Source organism: Rana temporaria, chromosome 13, assembly GCF_905171775.1.
Source record: "Rana temporaria chromosome 13, aRanTem1.1, whole genome shotgun sequence".
Classification (NCBI taxonomy): Eukaryota; Metazoa; Chordata; class Amphibia; order Anura; family Ranidae; genus Rana; species Rana temporaria.
Window position 1 is genome coordinate 51137414 of NC_053501.1, and position 16252 is coordinate 51153665.

At 43.4% G+C, this 16252-nt stretch overlaps 1 protein-coding gene across 1 annotated transcript in view; it reads right to left on the minus strand.

Annotated features, from left to right (window-relative positions):
- UBR1 (ubiquitin protein ligase E3 component n-recognin 1) overlaps nucleotides 1–16252 on the minus strand; it is a 158744-nt gene that overhangs the window by 40250 nt on the left and 102242 nt on the right. Inside the window, 5 exon segments of the mRNA XM_040333640.1 lie at nucleotides 342–348; nucleotides 2513–2610; nucleotides 11473–11625; nucleotides 12984–13077; nucleotides 15371–15576. Of these exon segments, the coding sequence (XP_040189574.1) occupies nucleotides 342–348; nucleotides 2513–2610; nucleotides 11473–11625; nucleotides 12984–13077; nucleotides 15371–15576 (558 nt within the window).

Sequence of the window (16252 nt, forward strand, 5' to 3'; positions counted from 1 at the left end):
TGTTCAATAAAGATAGTGAAAGTTTTATTGATGTATATGATCTCTTTGTAGCACAACTAAAGTTGCATCATTTTTTCCTTCCCCAGTGCCTTATGGGCAGGAGGAATTGCATTGTTTATAAATGAGGGATGGTGCCCGAAGAGAGTTGCGTTATAAGTAATCACAGGAGGGTTCTCACCTCTGAGTCCTTAAGACACACAGCTTCACAGTCAGCAACTCAGGGTTATACTGCGGCCTACAGGAGTAACTGCTACTAGACACATAAAAAACAAAACTGGAGACCAGCCCCTAGGGATGAAGGAAAGAAGGATGGCAAAGTATAAAAGTAGAGGAGAGGGAACTGTGTCCCTCAACAGACTCTAAAAAATGGGGAGAAAAAATAAAATAATACACACACACACACATATATATATATATATATATATATATATATATATATATATATATATATATATATATATATATATATATATATATATATATATATATATATATATATATATATATATATATATATATATATATATATATATATATATATATATATTTTTTTTCATTATCATCCATTGAGGGACACTGCTTCACAGTAAGCATTAAAACACACAGTAAAGTTAGCCCAATTTTTTTGCATAATGTGAAAAATGAAGTTGCGCCATGTAAATAGATACCCAACATGTCGTGCTTCAAAATTGCACACGTTTGTGGAATGGCGCCAAACTTCGGGACTTAAAAATACCCATAGGCGATGCTTTTTTTACTCTTTACATGTTTTGAGTGACAGAGTAAGGCTGGGGATATAATTATTTCTCTCACTCCAACGTTTGCAGGGATATCTCACATGTGTGGTTTGAACACGGTTTTCATATGTGGGTGCTTAAAAAAAAAAATGTCCATTATTGGTAATTTTACTACTTATTTTTTTAGTTTGACACTTTAATATAAACATCCCTTGTAATAGGAATATGGCATGACGACAGGTCCTCTTTACATTAAGATCTGGGGTCAATAAGACCCCACATCTGACCTCTAGGCAGGGAAGCCTGAAAAAAAATTAACAAAAAAACAATCTCGGCTTCCCAGCCGAGGCAGCACTGTTTGTTTGAATGCAGAGGCCGAGCATGATATCATAACATCGCGCCTGTCTTCCAAACGATTAGAGAGACTCCGGCGACCATCTGGTCTGCCGGAAATCTCCATGGTAAACAAAGGGGTCGGGAGATCCGGTCTCCGACTCACCGATGGCAGTGGTGAGTGGTTGAAGCACCGGTGCGACCTCTCCTTTCACCGCCTATAAGAACAGCCGCTATGATCGTTCTTATGGTGAAAGGAATCGCCGGATATCCGATAGTTGCACGCATCATTCAGATATCCACACTCAAAGTCAAGGATGTCATATGATGGCCGGCGGGCGGGAAGAGGTTAAAAGAGATGGTTAAAAGAGATGCTTGCAGAAACTATCAACAAAACTTGCATTTGAAGAGGTTAAACTACAGACCCAAAATATAGAATCCTGATGACAAAGAGACAGAGGTACTCACTGCCCCATTTTAGAGAGCTTCATCAGGCAACTCATAGGCCTGTAAAAAAACGTAAAAAATCGACCTAGAAACTATAAATGGAAAAAGAAGAATTGCTTGCAACTCCAGGATGATGACGACTGGAAGCAACGATACTTCCTGGGACCAGACAACCATGTACAGACCCAGATTTACAGACTGCCATCCATAGTTAGAGTCTGTGTGTGTATGCGAGCGCACACACACACACACACACACTTGAGATAGGACTTTAGGGCAGGGACTGACGTGAACGTAGAGTATGGGAAATGCAGTGCAAATTGTCACTGCTATATAAATGGCTGTAATAAAATAGTAGTTGAATGTTCCAATTTATGCAAAAATAAAAAATCAAGCAGAAGGTAACACCCTTCCTCCTAACACTAAGGGATCCTTTCACATCTTTGCATATGGGGATGACAATCTCAGTAAAATTGCGCAAATACAATCACGGGACGCCAGTCGCCCAAAAGAAGCTCATGTACTTCTTTTGGGTGACAGCATCCCGCGATTCTGTTTCGTGCAATTGTTGTCCGACAAATCGCAAGAAAATCGTGCAACATTTGGGGTGCTATTGAAATTGGACGGGCAACGCACTGGCATCCCACAATTTGTCACTATTGCGAACCCAGTGGTTCCGCCCACAATTTGGAACGTGGAGTGTAAATGGAGCCTTAACAAAACTGGGCAGGACTGGTGTGGGAGGGGTTATAGTCTCCAAGAGCTGGTCTCCAGTTTCTCATATGCCTAGTGTTCATTTCTTCTGTAGGCAGCAGTATAACCCTTATTGTGAAGCTCTATCCCTCAATGGACAATAGGAAAAATGTAAATATGCGCTTAGTAAAAACATACTATTGTTTCACTTTAAATAAAACTCAGATTTTTCTTCTGTTCTAAAAAAGGAGGAAATGTTCTATGAATGCAATTAACAATCTACATTGACTGAATAAAAGAACCTTTAAGGATTTTCAAATTGCATCCCGATATCCTGGTAGCCACAACATCCAGCCAGCATGAAATTGATAACACTTGTCTCAGAGCTTCAGCATCAGCACTGCAGAGAAAATTATAAGGTAAATGTATAAGTTTTGTTAAAATAAAATGCAACTATTTTAAAGAATTTTAAATAATTATTGTGCAGGTGAAATGAATATTTACCATTATAAAAATTAACTCTTACATAAAATAGGACTTTTTGCATGGAGAATTTATCTTTATCGAAAATGCCACGTTCACCCTTTTTAAAAAGAACAAAAAAAAAACAAAAAACACCACCATTTTTTTTTTCACAGGAGCCTGCAGAGCACTGCTTTCAAGTTCAGTGGATTTTGGTTGCAATTTTAGCCTCCTACAGACACTGCCTACAGCTTTGAGCCCATACCTCTGTATGGGCCGTCAGAGGGAAGAGAGAGCTCAGGGGGGTCTGCTTGAACATGTTACACTTAACGTGGTTGTAAACCCTTACCTTAAACCAATGAAGTGACTTTCTGTACCTTCTTGTAAAACTCAGAAAAGAAAAGGATTTTTCAAAAATATAAAAAAGGATATTCTTGCTCTGAGCAAGGTGGGAAAAACAGTCAAATACTCCTATCCTTTAGAACGTGGGTTTAAACAGTCATTCTGCTAAAGGTCAAGGCTTGTAAACCAGAAGTCTGAGTATATCTGTGTACCAATTTCTTCTGGGCCAATTTTGAGTGGTGAAAGTTCACAGGAGTTCTGTCCTCCCATCTTGAGCAGCAGTTGAGCGCCAGCCTGAAATTAGTCCAAGGAATAATCAGAGCATACCTGGTATTGGCTATCAATTTTTTTCCCACTTGTTGTTGAACCTGGAGGCCAGGATGTCCACGTGGCTTTCTCCCCCATTGGCAGATAATTTGAAAGATCACTGGGCACAGAGACCACTGCCGCAGATCTAGGCATTGACAGCTGAGAAAGACCACCTGCCAACTGTCCACTCCAGGGATGTGGATGGCTGAGATAGCAGAGCCTACATAACACCCCTCCCAAAGGTTTATGCAGGCCACTGCCATCGCATTTTCCAACTCTACCCTGCCTGGGAGACTGTGCAGATGGGAGGTCCAGTGATGTAGAGACAATCAGATGGTCTTCAATTACATGAGTGTCAACTTCTGTAGGTGCCAGGTCCCCTGAACAGTCTGGAAAACAAAGTCTTGCCCCAGCCTGTAAAGGCTGGCCTCTGGTGTTACCATCTTTAAAGGCATAATAGACTACAACTTCAAAATGCAAGTTCGCCAGTTGAGGACTGAAAGCCACCAAGACCGCTGGCAAATCAGATACAGAAACTACATGAGTACACAGAAGCATTTTTGCGCATGTAAAAAAAATACCTAATGCGACTGCATAGCAGTAAGGGACAAGATCCAAAACAGCTGACAGCGGGAGAGGGTCAGATGGCTAGAGGAGACCAAAGTCACTAATGTAGATCAGCAAAAGTGTATTAAAGATTTAATTTCTGTCCCAAGATGTTTACAGGGGAACAGATAGCTTGCCTTCGTTACTAATCTGGTTTCTTTCCCCAGTGGGGGGTAATCTTCTCATCCTTTTTATTTTGTTTTTTCTCACATTTCCTTTTTTTCAAATTTTTTCCTTTTTTTTTTTTTTTTTTGATTTTTTGCTCCTAGAAGCCATGTTTATTCAGATACAAGGTCATGCGACCGGGAGAACAATATTTCTATTCACACAGGTGTTGAGCTTGTGTATTTCTCATGCGACCAGACTTGCAGCTGAAGTACCCAGAGAGGTATAGGGCCTGGACGGTTGAATGCCTGTTGCATCGAAGGCCTAAATGGGTTCTTGTTTACACCCAGAAGTTTTTCAGGTTTGAGTTTTATTTCTACTTGTTTTTGTTTTTTTTTGCTTCCGCATTCCAGAGAATCCCTAATTAGATGTCACCAGGCAACACCTACGAATTTTCCTCCTTACTTTGAGACTGGGTCCCTGATACTTGGTCCTGATACTGATGCTGGATGCCGCCAGCCTCACCTACCGGTACTGTATCACGCTACACGGAACCCTTTTGTAATGTTTTTTTTCTTTATCTCCCCATGCTACTTTTTACAATGGGATATGCTGACTGTTTCCACAATTTTTGCTGCGACGTGTGTGATTTTTACTGTAGCGTGCTGGACTGAAGGGATGGGGAGACGGATCTCTGCTGGGGCACTGGGGCTATGTACAATAATATGTGACGAATATGTGTGTTGGTATGATGGATGCGGGGGTCCATCACAGGCCGAGTTCGGCAGGTGGGCACCCTTATCCAACCTATGGCAGGGGGGCCTTTGCTCCCCAGAGGTTCCGTGATGGCAGGTATTCCGTTGGTCTCGTGGAATGTCAGGGGTTTGAGTGAACCACTCAAGCGTACCATGGTATCCACTGCACTTAGAAAGCACCTCCCGGCGGTGTGTGTTCTCCAGGAGACCCACCTGACCCCAGAGACAGTGTCATGGATGGGATTTGCGTGGGCGGGATGGACATATCATTCTACCCACACATCCTACTCCAGGGGGGTGAGCGTGATGATTCATAGAGCGCTAGATTTCCAAATGCTTGACTCCAGGGTAGATCAGGAGGGCAGGTTTGTGTTTCTGTTCTGTAGACTGCACCAATTGACCCTAATATTAGCGGCGGTGTACGTCCCGCCCCCATTTAACCCCACGATAATGCGCATTCTTCTGGCATTTCAGCTCAGTCACCCGGGGATACCACTTGTTCTGGTGGGGGATTTTAATGGGATAATTGACCCGGTTCTGGATAGGCACCCTCCCCCCCTGGGCGGACAAGTGAGGGCTAGGCCCGCTTTGGCTAAGTTCATGGAAGAGGTAGGGTGGACGGATCCCTGGAGAAATAGGAACCCCTTGGAGAGGCAGTTCTCTTGCTTTTCTAAAACCCACATGTCACTTTCAAGGATCGATTTATGCTTATGCTCCCAGGATGCGTCCCAGTACATCGAGAAAGTGCAATACCTTCCTAGAAGTATCTCGGACCATTCCCCCCTTTTGCTTTATTTGAGGGTCAGGCCAGAGCCACACCTACCAAGGGCACCGTGGAAACTAAACGCCTTCTGGCTGAATCTCTTTCCATCCCACACAAAAATTGGCCGTGAAATAACAACCTACTGGCAAGCTCATGTAGACGGCCCCGACCCGGGGGTCACATGGGATGCTTTTAAGGCCTTCCTGAGAGGGATATTTATATCCGAGGTTAACGCGGTTAAGCATAATACAAATGCACTTAGAGAGCAGGCTGCACGCATGGTTAAACGCTTAGAGGCAGAATACATCGCCAACTCAGGGGAGGGTGCTCGGGAGGCGTGGATAGCAGCTCAAGATGCGCTTAGCAGAATTGAGGCTTCTACCGCAGACAAGAAAAGGTTCTTTAACAAATTAGCTTTTTATGAGGAGGGGGAGCAGACGGGCAAACTATTGGCCAAAATAGTGCACTCACAGGAGTCGTCCCCATCCATTGGGGCCATACGCAACAAAGTGGGGAGGGTGGTGAATACCCCAGATCTGGTCATGGGCGAGCTAGTGGATTTCTATTCAGAGCTCTATGGCACGAGGCAGGCACACACAGTGGAGGAGGTTCGGGATTTTCTGCAGGGGATAGAGCTACCGTCTTTGACGGAGTCCCAGGCGGAGACTCTGGAGGCTCCCATTACTATGGAGGAGATGGTTGCTGCCACTGACTCTTTCCCCAATTCCAAGGCACCTGGGGACGATGGCATTCCCATTGAAGTCTACAAGCAGTATGGCGAGGTAATCCTACCCAGGTTGCTCCAGACACTGAATTCAGCCAGGGTTTCGCAGCGACTCCCTGACTCTATGAGACAGGCGAGCATAGTCCTACTACTTAAACCAGGAAAGGACCCACTAGACCCGGGCTCCTACAGGCCGATATCGCTCCTCCAGACCGATATTAAAATTCTAGCCAAGGTATTAGCTGTGAGACTTAATAAGGTCATAGCGTCCATTATCCATCCGGATCAATCTGGTTTTATACCGGAAAGGTCCACAGCCATCAATCTCCGGAGGCTTTTCCTCAACATGCAGTCACCGGCGGACAATCTTGGGGATAGGGCACTGCTGTCGCTTGATGCACACAAAGCATTTGACAGCATCGAGTGGCAGTACCTATGGGCGACGCTGTCAAAATTTGGATTTGGGCCGATATTTCAATCCTGGGTTCAACTTTTGTATAACTCCCCATCGGCGGTCATTAGAGAGGCGGGCAGAGTATCTTCCCCATTCCCGTTGCACAGGGGAACCCGACAGGGGTGCCCCCTGTCTCCTCTGTTGTTTGCCATCGCCATAGAACCTATGGCTGAGATGGTGCGCTCCAACCCCTTAATATCCGGCTTCCAATATGGACAAATACACGAAAAAATTATGCTTTATGCGGATGACACTATGCTGCTGCTCGGGGACACGACGGGCTCCCTAGGGGAGGCCATGTCAGTGATTCAAAGGTTCGGGTCATATTCTGGACTGAAAATTAATTGGACCAAGTCAGCAATTATGAGGCTAGACTCCACAACGCCAGAGGGACCCGAGCTGCAGAATATCCCTGTATCAGTGAAATTTAAGTACCTGGGCGTTTGGGTCACACCACAACCGCGTGATTATATTAATTTGAACCTTTCCCCCCTACTGAACCGGATTAGAGACAAGGCGAAAATATGGTCAAAACTGAAAATGTCCCTAGTAGGTAGGGTAAATCTTATAAAAATGATTTTTATGCCACAGCTCCTGTATATCCTTCATAATACCCCGATGGTAATCCCCCTGAAGTACTTTAGAATAATAAATTCCCTATTCAGGGCCTTTCTCTGGCTTAACAAGTCCCCTAGAATCAAACTAGAACAGTTACAGAAGCCCAAGGAACTGGGAGGGCTCGCCCTCCCTAATCCGTGGCTTTACTATCTGGCAGCCCAATTACAGCACATTGCCCGGTGGGTGTCGGGAGGTCGCGGAAGGGATCCTGTAAATGATTTATTGAGGCACACCACAGGCGCGGATACAGTAATTATGGGCCTAGAAGCATTACAATTTGCCAAATCTAATAAACGCTTTCCCACATATGCTTTGATCCAAAAAATTTGGAACAAGGCACGACAGCTACAGGATGTTGAGGGTTTTACAAGGCACAGCCCCATATGGAAAAATCAGTATTATAAGGAATTGGCTCAGCTGACCTGTGAGGAAAGGTGGAGAGGGACAGGGGTGACACATTTGGTCCACATTTTTTCGGGCGGTATGCTACGCTCCTTTGCGGAATTGCAGGAGAGATTTGGACTCCCTCAGTCCATGCACTTCTGTTATTTACAGCTCAGGCATGCCGTTAGGGCCCAAGCGGGAGATAACCCCTGGACCCTCTCCTCCGCCCCAATCTTCCAATACATGTCGGGAGTGAAATGTTTTAGGGGCTTTATCTCAGATTCATACTCCATGTTGCTATCCTCGTTTCTGCCGGGGTTTCCCGCAAAGGTGCTGTCTTCTTGGGAGAGGGACGTTGGTATCTTCGAGGAGGATCAATGGGAGGGAGCATTACAGGCAGTTCAGGGGTGCTCACTTAATGCTGCACAGCGTCTATCACAATTGTATATCTTGATGAGGGTACATTACACGCCTGCAAGATTGTTTAGAATGGGTCTGGGGGAAGATGATATCTGTTCCAGATGTGCACGAGACCGTGGGGACCTCATTCATTTAATGTGGAGGTGTCCCAAGTTACACCTGTACTGGAGTGGGGTTCTTAGTACTCTTTCCGCTGTGTTTTCGGCCACGGTCCCCCGGGACCCGAAGGTCTGTATCCTGGGGATCCTGGACGATATACCGGTGGAGGACAATCCTAAGCAGGCTATGGGCAGGGCCCTTTTCCAGGCCCGTAAACTCATTCTTCATCATTGGAAGGCGGTTGAGCCTCCCAAGATTAATGAATGGATAGCACAGATGGGCGTCACGTTACGCCTGGAAAAGTATATTTACCAGCACAGGGGCCGACGGGGGAAGTTTGACCTCCTGTGGGCTCCATGGCTAGATACCCCTGGGCTGGCACCTCTTGAATTGGTCCTGGAGAGACTATTGGTTTAGATGCTGAGGCGGGTGGCGAAAGCATGGTGCCGGAGTGGAGGATGGGGCTCAGTTAGGGTCTGGTGGGTGACGTCTGTAATAATGCCAATTGTATGGAGTGCGGAGGGAATCTATATGTGTTGTTTTATAATGCTGGTCTCCCCTTCTCTTTTTTTTTTTTTTTTTTTGTTTGGGGGGGGGATTGTTCTATGCAATGCCAAACATTTTCTGGAATAACTGACTTAGTTTAGTACAAATACCCTGTACCTGTGATTGTTGTCATATGTGTCAATAAACATTCTTTTTGAGAAAAAAAAAAAAAAAAGATTTAATTTCTCCTCTACATTGTATGCAGAGAAAACGACACTCCACCCAGCAAAATACATCAACACATCAGTTGACCAATGAAGCAGAATGGAAAATTAAGCCCGAAGACTAACGGACTGAATATCGCCCAAAATCAGCAGGTACAGTAGTAACTGGCCGACATCAGGTCCATGTGTACAGGTCCTTGTTTGACAAAAAACAATCTCATGACCGGCTTCTGTCAAACAAGCATGCTGGAGAACCAGCAGCTGATCAGCATCCAATCAGTGCTCTTAGCCAATGACAGTCCCCTGTCAGAACACAATAGTTCAGTGGGGTACAGCAAGCTCCAGCAAGCTCCTCCCAAGCTCTTTAGTTATTTTCCCATTCAATCAACTGGGTTGAACAGAAAAAATGTGTACCAGGCTTAAAAAAGGTACCCACGACCTAAGCAACTGAGGTATCTCCAATAATGCTCGGTGGGACCGACCTACTCATTTCAGAGACAGGGCCAGCATATGAGGCAATGCCGACACAGCTAATATTTACCAGAACGGAATCTGGAAAGCACTGTATGCTGAACCCAGTGCCCAAAGGTCACTTTGAGGGTACCCCTGCATGTATGGTCAAGCAAGGTGGGGGGCACTCCAAAAGCCAGGCTACAGACGATTGAGCCAGAAATCTGCAAATCGAAAACCCAAAGCTCCAGCAGCAATGTAGAGAAAAGGAAAAAATAAAAAAGAAAGGTCTGGGAAAAAAAAAAAAAAAAAGTCTTGACACAGCAGATGTAGAGAAGACATCCATACTCGTAGGACACTAGCACAAAACTGAGGCTTGTTGGTAGTGGGAGAAGTTATCCTGGGCTGGACTACAGGTTTTTGTTTGCTAGTGGCCAGTTATTCTGTAGTGGCCAGTATAACCTAAAGATTTAATCCTTCCTGTGCCCCTCAATGGATAAGAAATTGGTTTATTTCTGTTTGTGTTGCTTTTGGGAGTTCCCCTTATTTTTTGTATGGAAAAAAAAACCCTGTCGGCAACACAGAAAGTGAAGGCTAGTCTATAGCAGTCCCCCAAAATTGAAGTAAAAATCCCAACTCCTAATCCTTCCTCACTCTATCCAAAACTAAGAAAACGTTTTGGTTTGAAATGAATCTAAAAATGGGTGGCATGGCCTTATTTCCTAAGGGGGAATCACCACAGCACCCTTCATCCAGGACGGCACACTGCAGGGAAGACAGGAGAAATAGATGATACAGAGCGTAATGTAGCCAGCCTGAGGACCTTGTTAAAGGTAAATCTGTAAAAACACAAAATCCTGTGTATTGTGGGTAATCAAGGGGAAAAGAGGCTGACTGGTGAGCTAATCCCAGAGTTCAGCTTTAGTGTTAAGAATTGGGGGTTAAGGCCAAGATTAGGTATTAGGGGGTTATGTCAATTTTAAGTATTAATATTTAGGGTCAGATTAAGGATAGAGTGAGGATAGGTATTAGGAAGTTAAAGTGCATACAAACCCTAATCATGAACTTCTCTCATCTTCTCTCTTTTGGTCTGTTAAAATACCATTAAAAGTGTTTTGTAATATCGGTTTCATAAAAGCAAAAATATTTGTTGATCCTGCCATAACTCCAATGCCGTACTGTGTCCAGTGCACTTTATTCAATGTAATCAGCCCGACCCTCTACAGTATGGAGATGAGAAAATGGGGTTGTGTTCTGCAGTCCTAACGCACTTCTTGTCTTAGGGTGATGGTGCTGCTTCTCCAGAAATACAGTACAGCGAATGGGTGTTGTCACCCTAGAACAGGAAGTGTGTTAATGGAACCATCACCAAAAAAGGGTTATGTTTCATAGTTAGATGAAGGGTTAATTTCGAGTTTCACTTCTGTTTTGAGGTTTCGGTGTTGTGGCAGGAGAAAGTTGAATGTAATGGGTAGCCTAAGGGGCAAGTTAAAGAGGTTGTAAAGGGAGAAGGTGTTTTTTTTATCTTAATGCATTTTATGCATCAAGATAAAAAGCATTGTGTACGGCAGACCCCCTAATACTTATCTGAGCTCCTTCCGATCCAGCGATGTTGCACGAGAGACTCGACTGTCCAGGACTCTATCTCATTGGCTGAGAGAGCAGCGAAGCACCATTGGCTCCTGCTGCTGTCAAAGTCAGTGAGCTAATGAGATGGAGGGTGCGAGGGCAGGGCCAGACCACAGCTCTGTATCTGAATGGATACACAGAGCTGCAGGTCGGCTGTGCCCATAGCAAGCTGGTTGCTGTTGGGGCACTCAACAGAAGGGAGAGGCCACTACACAGAAGCGGTATGTATAAAAAACAAAAATAGTTTTGTTTCAAAATAACAAACAAGACTTTAATATCACTTTAAAAAGGTAAGCGTTTCCGGAGGACACTCTTTTTTGCACTTTTCAGCAAATAAACCCATGACAAGAGAAACCTGGTACAGGACTCATTTCTAAAATATAAAACAATACTTCAAAAACCTAAAAATGTGTCCACGAGGCTCACAATTACCTGTTAATTTGCTGTGTTACAATGGGGATGATAGGAATAACAGTGTTGCAGTGGCATTTGCACAAAGGACACAAGTACTCTCCATTTCCCAGATCATAGATTAGATCCATATGAAGTCGTTGACGATTATTCGCTTGCATGGCTTCAAAAAACCTAGACACAAAGACCAACATTAGGATAAATTAATAACAATAAGAACTAAAAACTAGAATATCTTGGTAGCAATCATACATATTTCAGCACACAAAAACAAAAACATATAAACTTGAACCTATGGCTGCAAGTAAAGGAGTAATCTAAAGCCAAAAATAAAGTTTTTATACTTCAAAATATTTTCTTGAATGAGAGAAAACAGGATTTTTTTTTTTAAGGTCCATACACACTGGGCATACAGATATTTTGCATTTTTTCCTTTAGCTTGTAGAAGCAGTGCTATGTTAGTCTATGTAGCCATGCATATTAGGGAGTTAACGAGCATATTTTCAGAGGAGTGTTCAGAGGCAGAAAGAAAACAACACACACACACACACACACACACCTTTTAAGAAATCACTTTTTTTGAGAGGACTTTTGGGGCAGAAAAAGTGCTTCATGCTCATAATGGCTTTTAGCACTTTTAAGTGTACATTGATTATATTGAAAAATGGAAAGAAAATGAAAAAACACTGGCCAGCACAGGACAGCCCTACTTGCTTCAGTTTTCTAGAAAACTAGGAGAGAGAACACACAAAACAGAGTGGAGGGGACATGCATCTTTCAAAGTCCAAGAAAATGAGTTTATTGTTGGGTATAAAAAAAACATTTTCTTTCTCATCCATTGGGACTTAGAAAAGTTTAGACTGTCGACATATCACAAAACACTGACAATGCAGTACAGTCCACAGTGTATCTGTCATGAGTCATACTAGATCAGAGTATTGCATTTGCTATACCATTCTGGAGCAAAGGGGGATCACCAGAAAAATCCCCAGCGCATGAGCAAGATAGTCTGGTACCAGCTCATGTACACTTGTTGCATATTTTTCTCCATTTCATTAGTTTAAGGATGTTGGCAGTACTATATACATTTCCAATTCTTTAACATCTGCTTCTCAATGCGCAACAGGGACACCCGAAGCCATGATCCAAAAGACCCAAGAGTGCTTGAAGAGATGTGCCAAACTGTATGGGAAAGTTTGGAGGTGAAAAATCAAAAAGAGGGCAAGGAACAAAGCCCTGTTTGTGACCCAAAAAGGTTACTAAACTTTACCACACTCTGAAAGATGGTGGTGCACCTTTAAGCAGAGGAAGAATTATTGTCTGAAGAATTGTCACAATTTGGACAGAGTGGAAATGGAGAAAAGAAAATGTTTAACAGTAAAGAGGTGGGAGAATTAAGTCAGCCATGAATGGGTCAAATCTTGGCTGGTTCAAATGGGTGTGTGTCTTCAAATTGTTAGTCATGTCAATTTGGCATTATTTACAAACACCTGTCGCATTGAGATCATATTAATTTGTGCCCCATCACTCACTTTTGCCAGCAGGTTACATGCATTACATGACCACAACTTCCTGTAAAGGTTCCAGCAGACAAATCAAGGCTTGTAAAAAGTGGATCAAAAGTTTCTGTAAAAAAAAAAAAAAGTAAGAAACAAAGAAGACTGCATTAAATAATAGAGAGTTTACTGTCGTTTACACAGATCCACAAAAAATAAACAGCCTCAAAAGACTGCTACAAAGTTACTAGGATGTGTGGACAGACACAATGTAAATCTTGAACTGAAACTCGTGGGTGGGGCAGCCTTCCTCGGATAGGGGAATCTAGTAGATTAATGTAAAAAAGCACACTGGAAGGTGCAAATGCTTAGTGTATTACCTAAAGCGTTATTAATAAAATGAACAAAGAGCCAAGTGCATACTTCCAAAAGTGGAAAAAATGCATGCGTTGTATAACCAGATCATTATCCAGTGCTGGTGCCATATGGCCAGACCCAATGCATAAATGTATTAGATAGCTCTGAGGAAGGGGTGCACCACTCAAAACTTTTCAGTTTGCCGATACAGCAGTGCATCGGGTCAGGTCACAGCACTGGATCCGGATTTGGTGTGATACAACGCATGCATTTTTTTCCCACTTTTTACGAGTATGGATTTGGTACTTTGATAATTTTATTAGTAAACCTTTTGGTAATACACTAGGCGTTTATACCCTCCTGTGTGTCTTTTTACAGTTAACTATTTACACGGATCTACAACCTGTATGGATACCAACAAAGATGCTTTCTGTACTGCACTTGAGTGGAATAAAACAAACTAGTATTCGGTGGCACTTTGCAACTTATTTCATCTCCATAACAATGTACTGGAAATCTCCTCAATATAAACCCTTTAAACCAATTAAAGCTCAATTTCATTTTTAGTGCATATATTATCAGTGTATATTCTGTACATCTTATGTGATGGGAGTCACTTTGGGCAGGGGGTCGGTGGAACCCAGCTTGCCCTAGAGAGGTCAGGAAACTCTTATTTCAGCTCCCCCGGAGCCTATTTTGTGCAAGTTACCCTGTGTCTGTAACGGGCACAGGGTGACCAAGAAAATGACGCACCACTACTTAAAGCAGAGGACCTCGACTGTCGAATGCGCTACCAACAACCATCCGACTGGAGTCGGACCACTTGGCCTTCAGGAGAAAGATTAAAACCCATCTCTTCTGAGGTCAAGGGGGTTCCTTTCCCATGGAATGGAAACAGCGCCCAGAGGCGATTCAGTTCGCATGTGCTGCGCTTTACAAGTTTTTCACTCACCTATTTAAAAGTCTTTTTAAAATCAGACACTTACCTGTCCCACGGTCCAGCAATGCGGGCGCACAAAGCCCCACTTCTCTCCTCCTCCTCGGTGCCAGTATTCCAACTGTGGGCACCAGGCTGTGGCTTCACAGCCGGACGCAAGCCGCGCTGTGAATGGCCAGGTAATCTTCTGGGACCTGTGACGTGTCCCACAAGATTGCAGGGAGGGAGAGGTGTCCTTTCCGGCGCCAGGGGAGGAAGTGGGAGCTGTGAGCCTGTAAAAAACAGGCTACTCGCTCCCCCGCAAAAAAATAACATGCCAAATGTGGCATGTCAGTGGGTCACCAACACTTAAAGAGGAAGTTCCATTTTTGGTTGAAACTCTACTTTAATGGACGCCGAGAGCGTGGTTCAGATAAATTCTCTGAATAAGAATAAAAGCTTCCCTTTTGAAGTGGTTGGAAAGAGGCAATATTAATCTTGTGCAGGTTAATGCGCAGAGGGAATATGGTGGCCCTCTTACAGACTCTGGAAAATGAAAGTTCCCATATTAATATTTGGGGCCTTTATGCCTCAAATAAGCAATGACTGTAGATGTTACCATGCAGTGCAGACCACTAGGGTCACCTGCCATAATATGTTATTCTGTTGAGTATGCCTATCCCATTGTTAACGGTGTAATTAAGTCACCTATTGTCTGCTAGTTTTGTGTCCCCTCCACCTAGGCCGAGTTAAGTGACTAGTTAATTAGCTCAAGTTAATTAAATCACTGTTAGCCGTTAGTGTACATCTTATCTGTGTAAAATGCTTGGGGTAAAAAAGGGCTGGTATTAGTGTTGGGTCTGCTCCGAAACGGTTTGGGGGGCAGGAAGTGCTGTTTGGCGGATGGAAGCACCTAGTCAGGGTGTCGAAGCAGTTCCGTCACATCTTACTTTTTGCATTTAAATTTTTCTCTAGTGAAAGTGCAAAGATCTTTCAAATGGGCTGCATGCTGCAATAAAGGACAGCTAGCAGTGGCACCCAATTGTATAGGTGACACTAGCAAATCTACAGCTGTCGATGTCACTTGAGTGTTAAATGGACAAAAGATAAGCATCATTACGCTACTGGTGGCTAACCAGCAAGTACATACCACCTGAATGAATCACTGTCGTTCCTCGGTTCTGACACAAGGTGGTAGATTTCTGCACGCAGGCAGTTAACACCATTGTGGATTTGTCCAGTCTCACTTCTTGTTCTTCCTGGCACAGGATGCAAGTCAGTGCTTCTTTTTCTGGTATTGATGGGCCCCTATTAGGACCTACAGCAATCTTAGAGCATTCAGCAGCTGTCAGTAAGCTAAAAGAGAAGTTGTCCATTAACATTAAGTATGGCCATTGACTGTCTCTAGCTGCAAGAGCCACAGCACAAAGTCAAAGTTAGTATATTGAAAGAAAAATAGAAAGACATTCAGGAAAATTTAAAAATAAATGATCTAGTAATGCATTCATTAAGACACCATTTAAAAAGAGATCTATTACTAAGGTATTAAAAAAAGAAAACAAAAAAGGCAGACTATATGGGCTGCCTCATTATCCATCATTAGTCAACGGTTATTTCCTGCGCATGCATTTGAATGCGATAATGTAATGGAGACCTTGTCACCACATACTACACTCTACACCAAGCACCGATAAAGTGCCCGTTTTATCTGCAGTCTTCTCGTCTCTACAACTGTAGACAGTCCAGAATGTTTTTAAAGCTTGTTCAAACTTTCAGAAAACATAGGGTGTAAAGTTGAAGTTACATACTACATTTCAGTAAGGAAAGCTCAGGGAGCCGATTGGCGGGAAGGGATATACCCCCCCCCCTTCACACAGGATTAGAGCTGAGGTTGTCAATCATAAGCCATATGCTGGAGATATCTCCCGTTAACTTTTTTTTCTCTTGGTGTCAGTAAAACACGTCAAAAGTGGTTCATGCTGATAAAGGAACAAAGCAACAGACACAAATGACACTTTGTGCTCTTTATTGA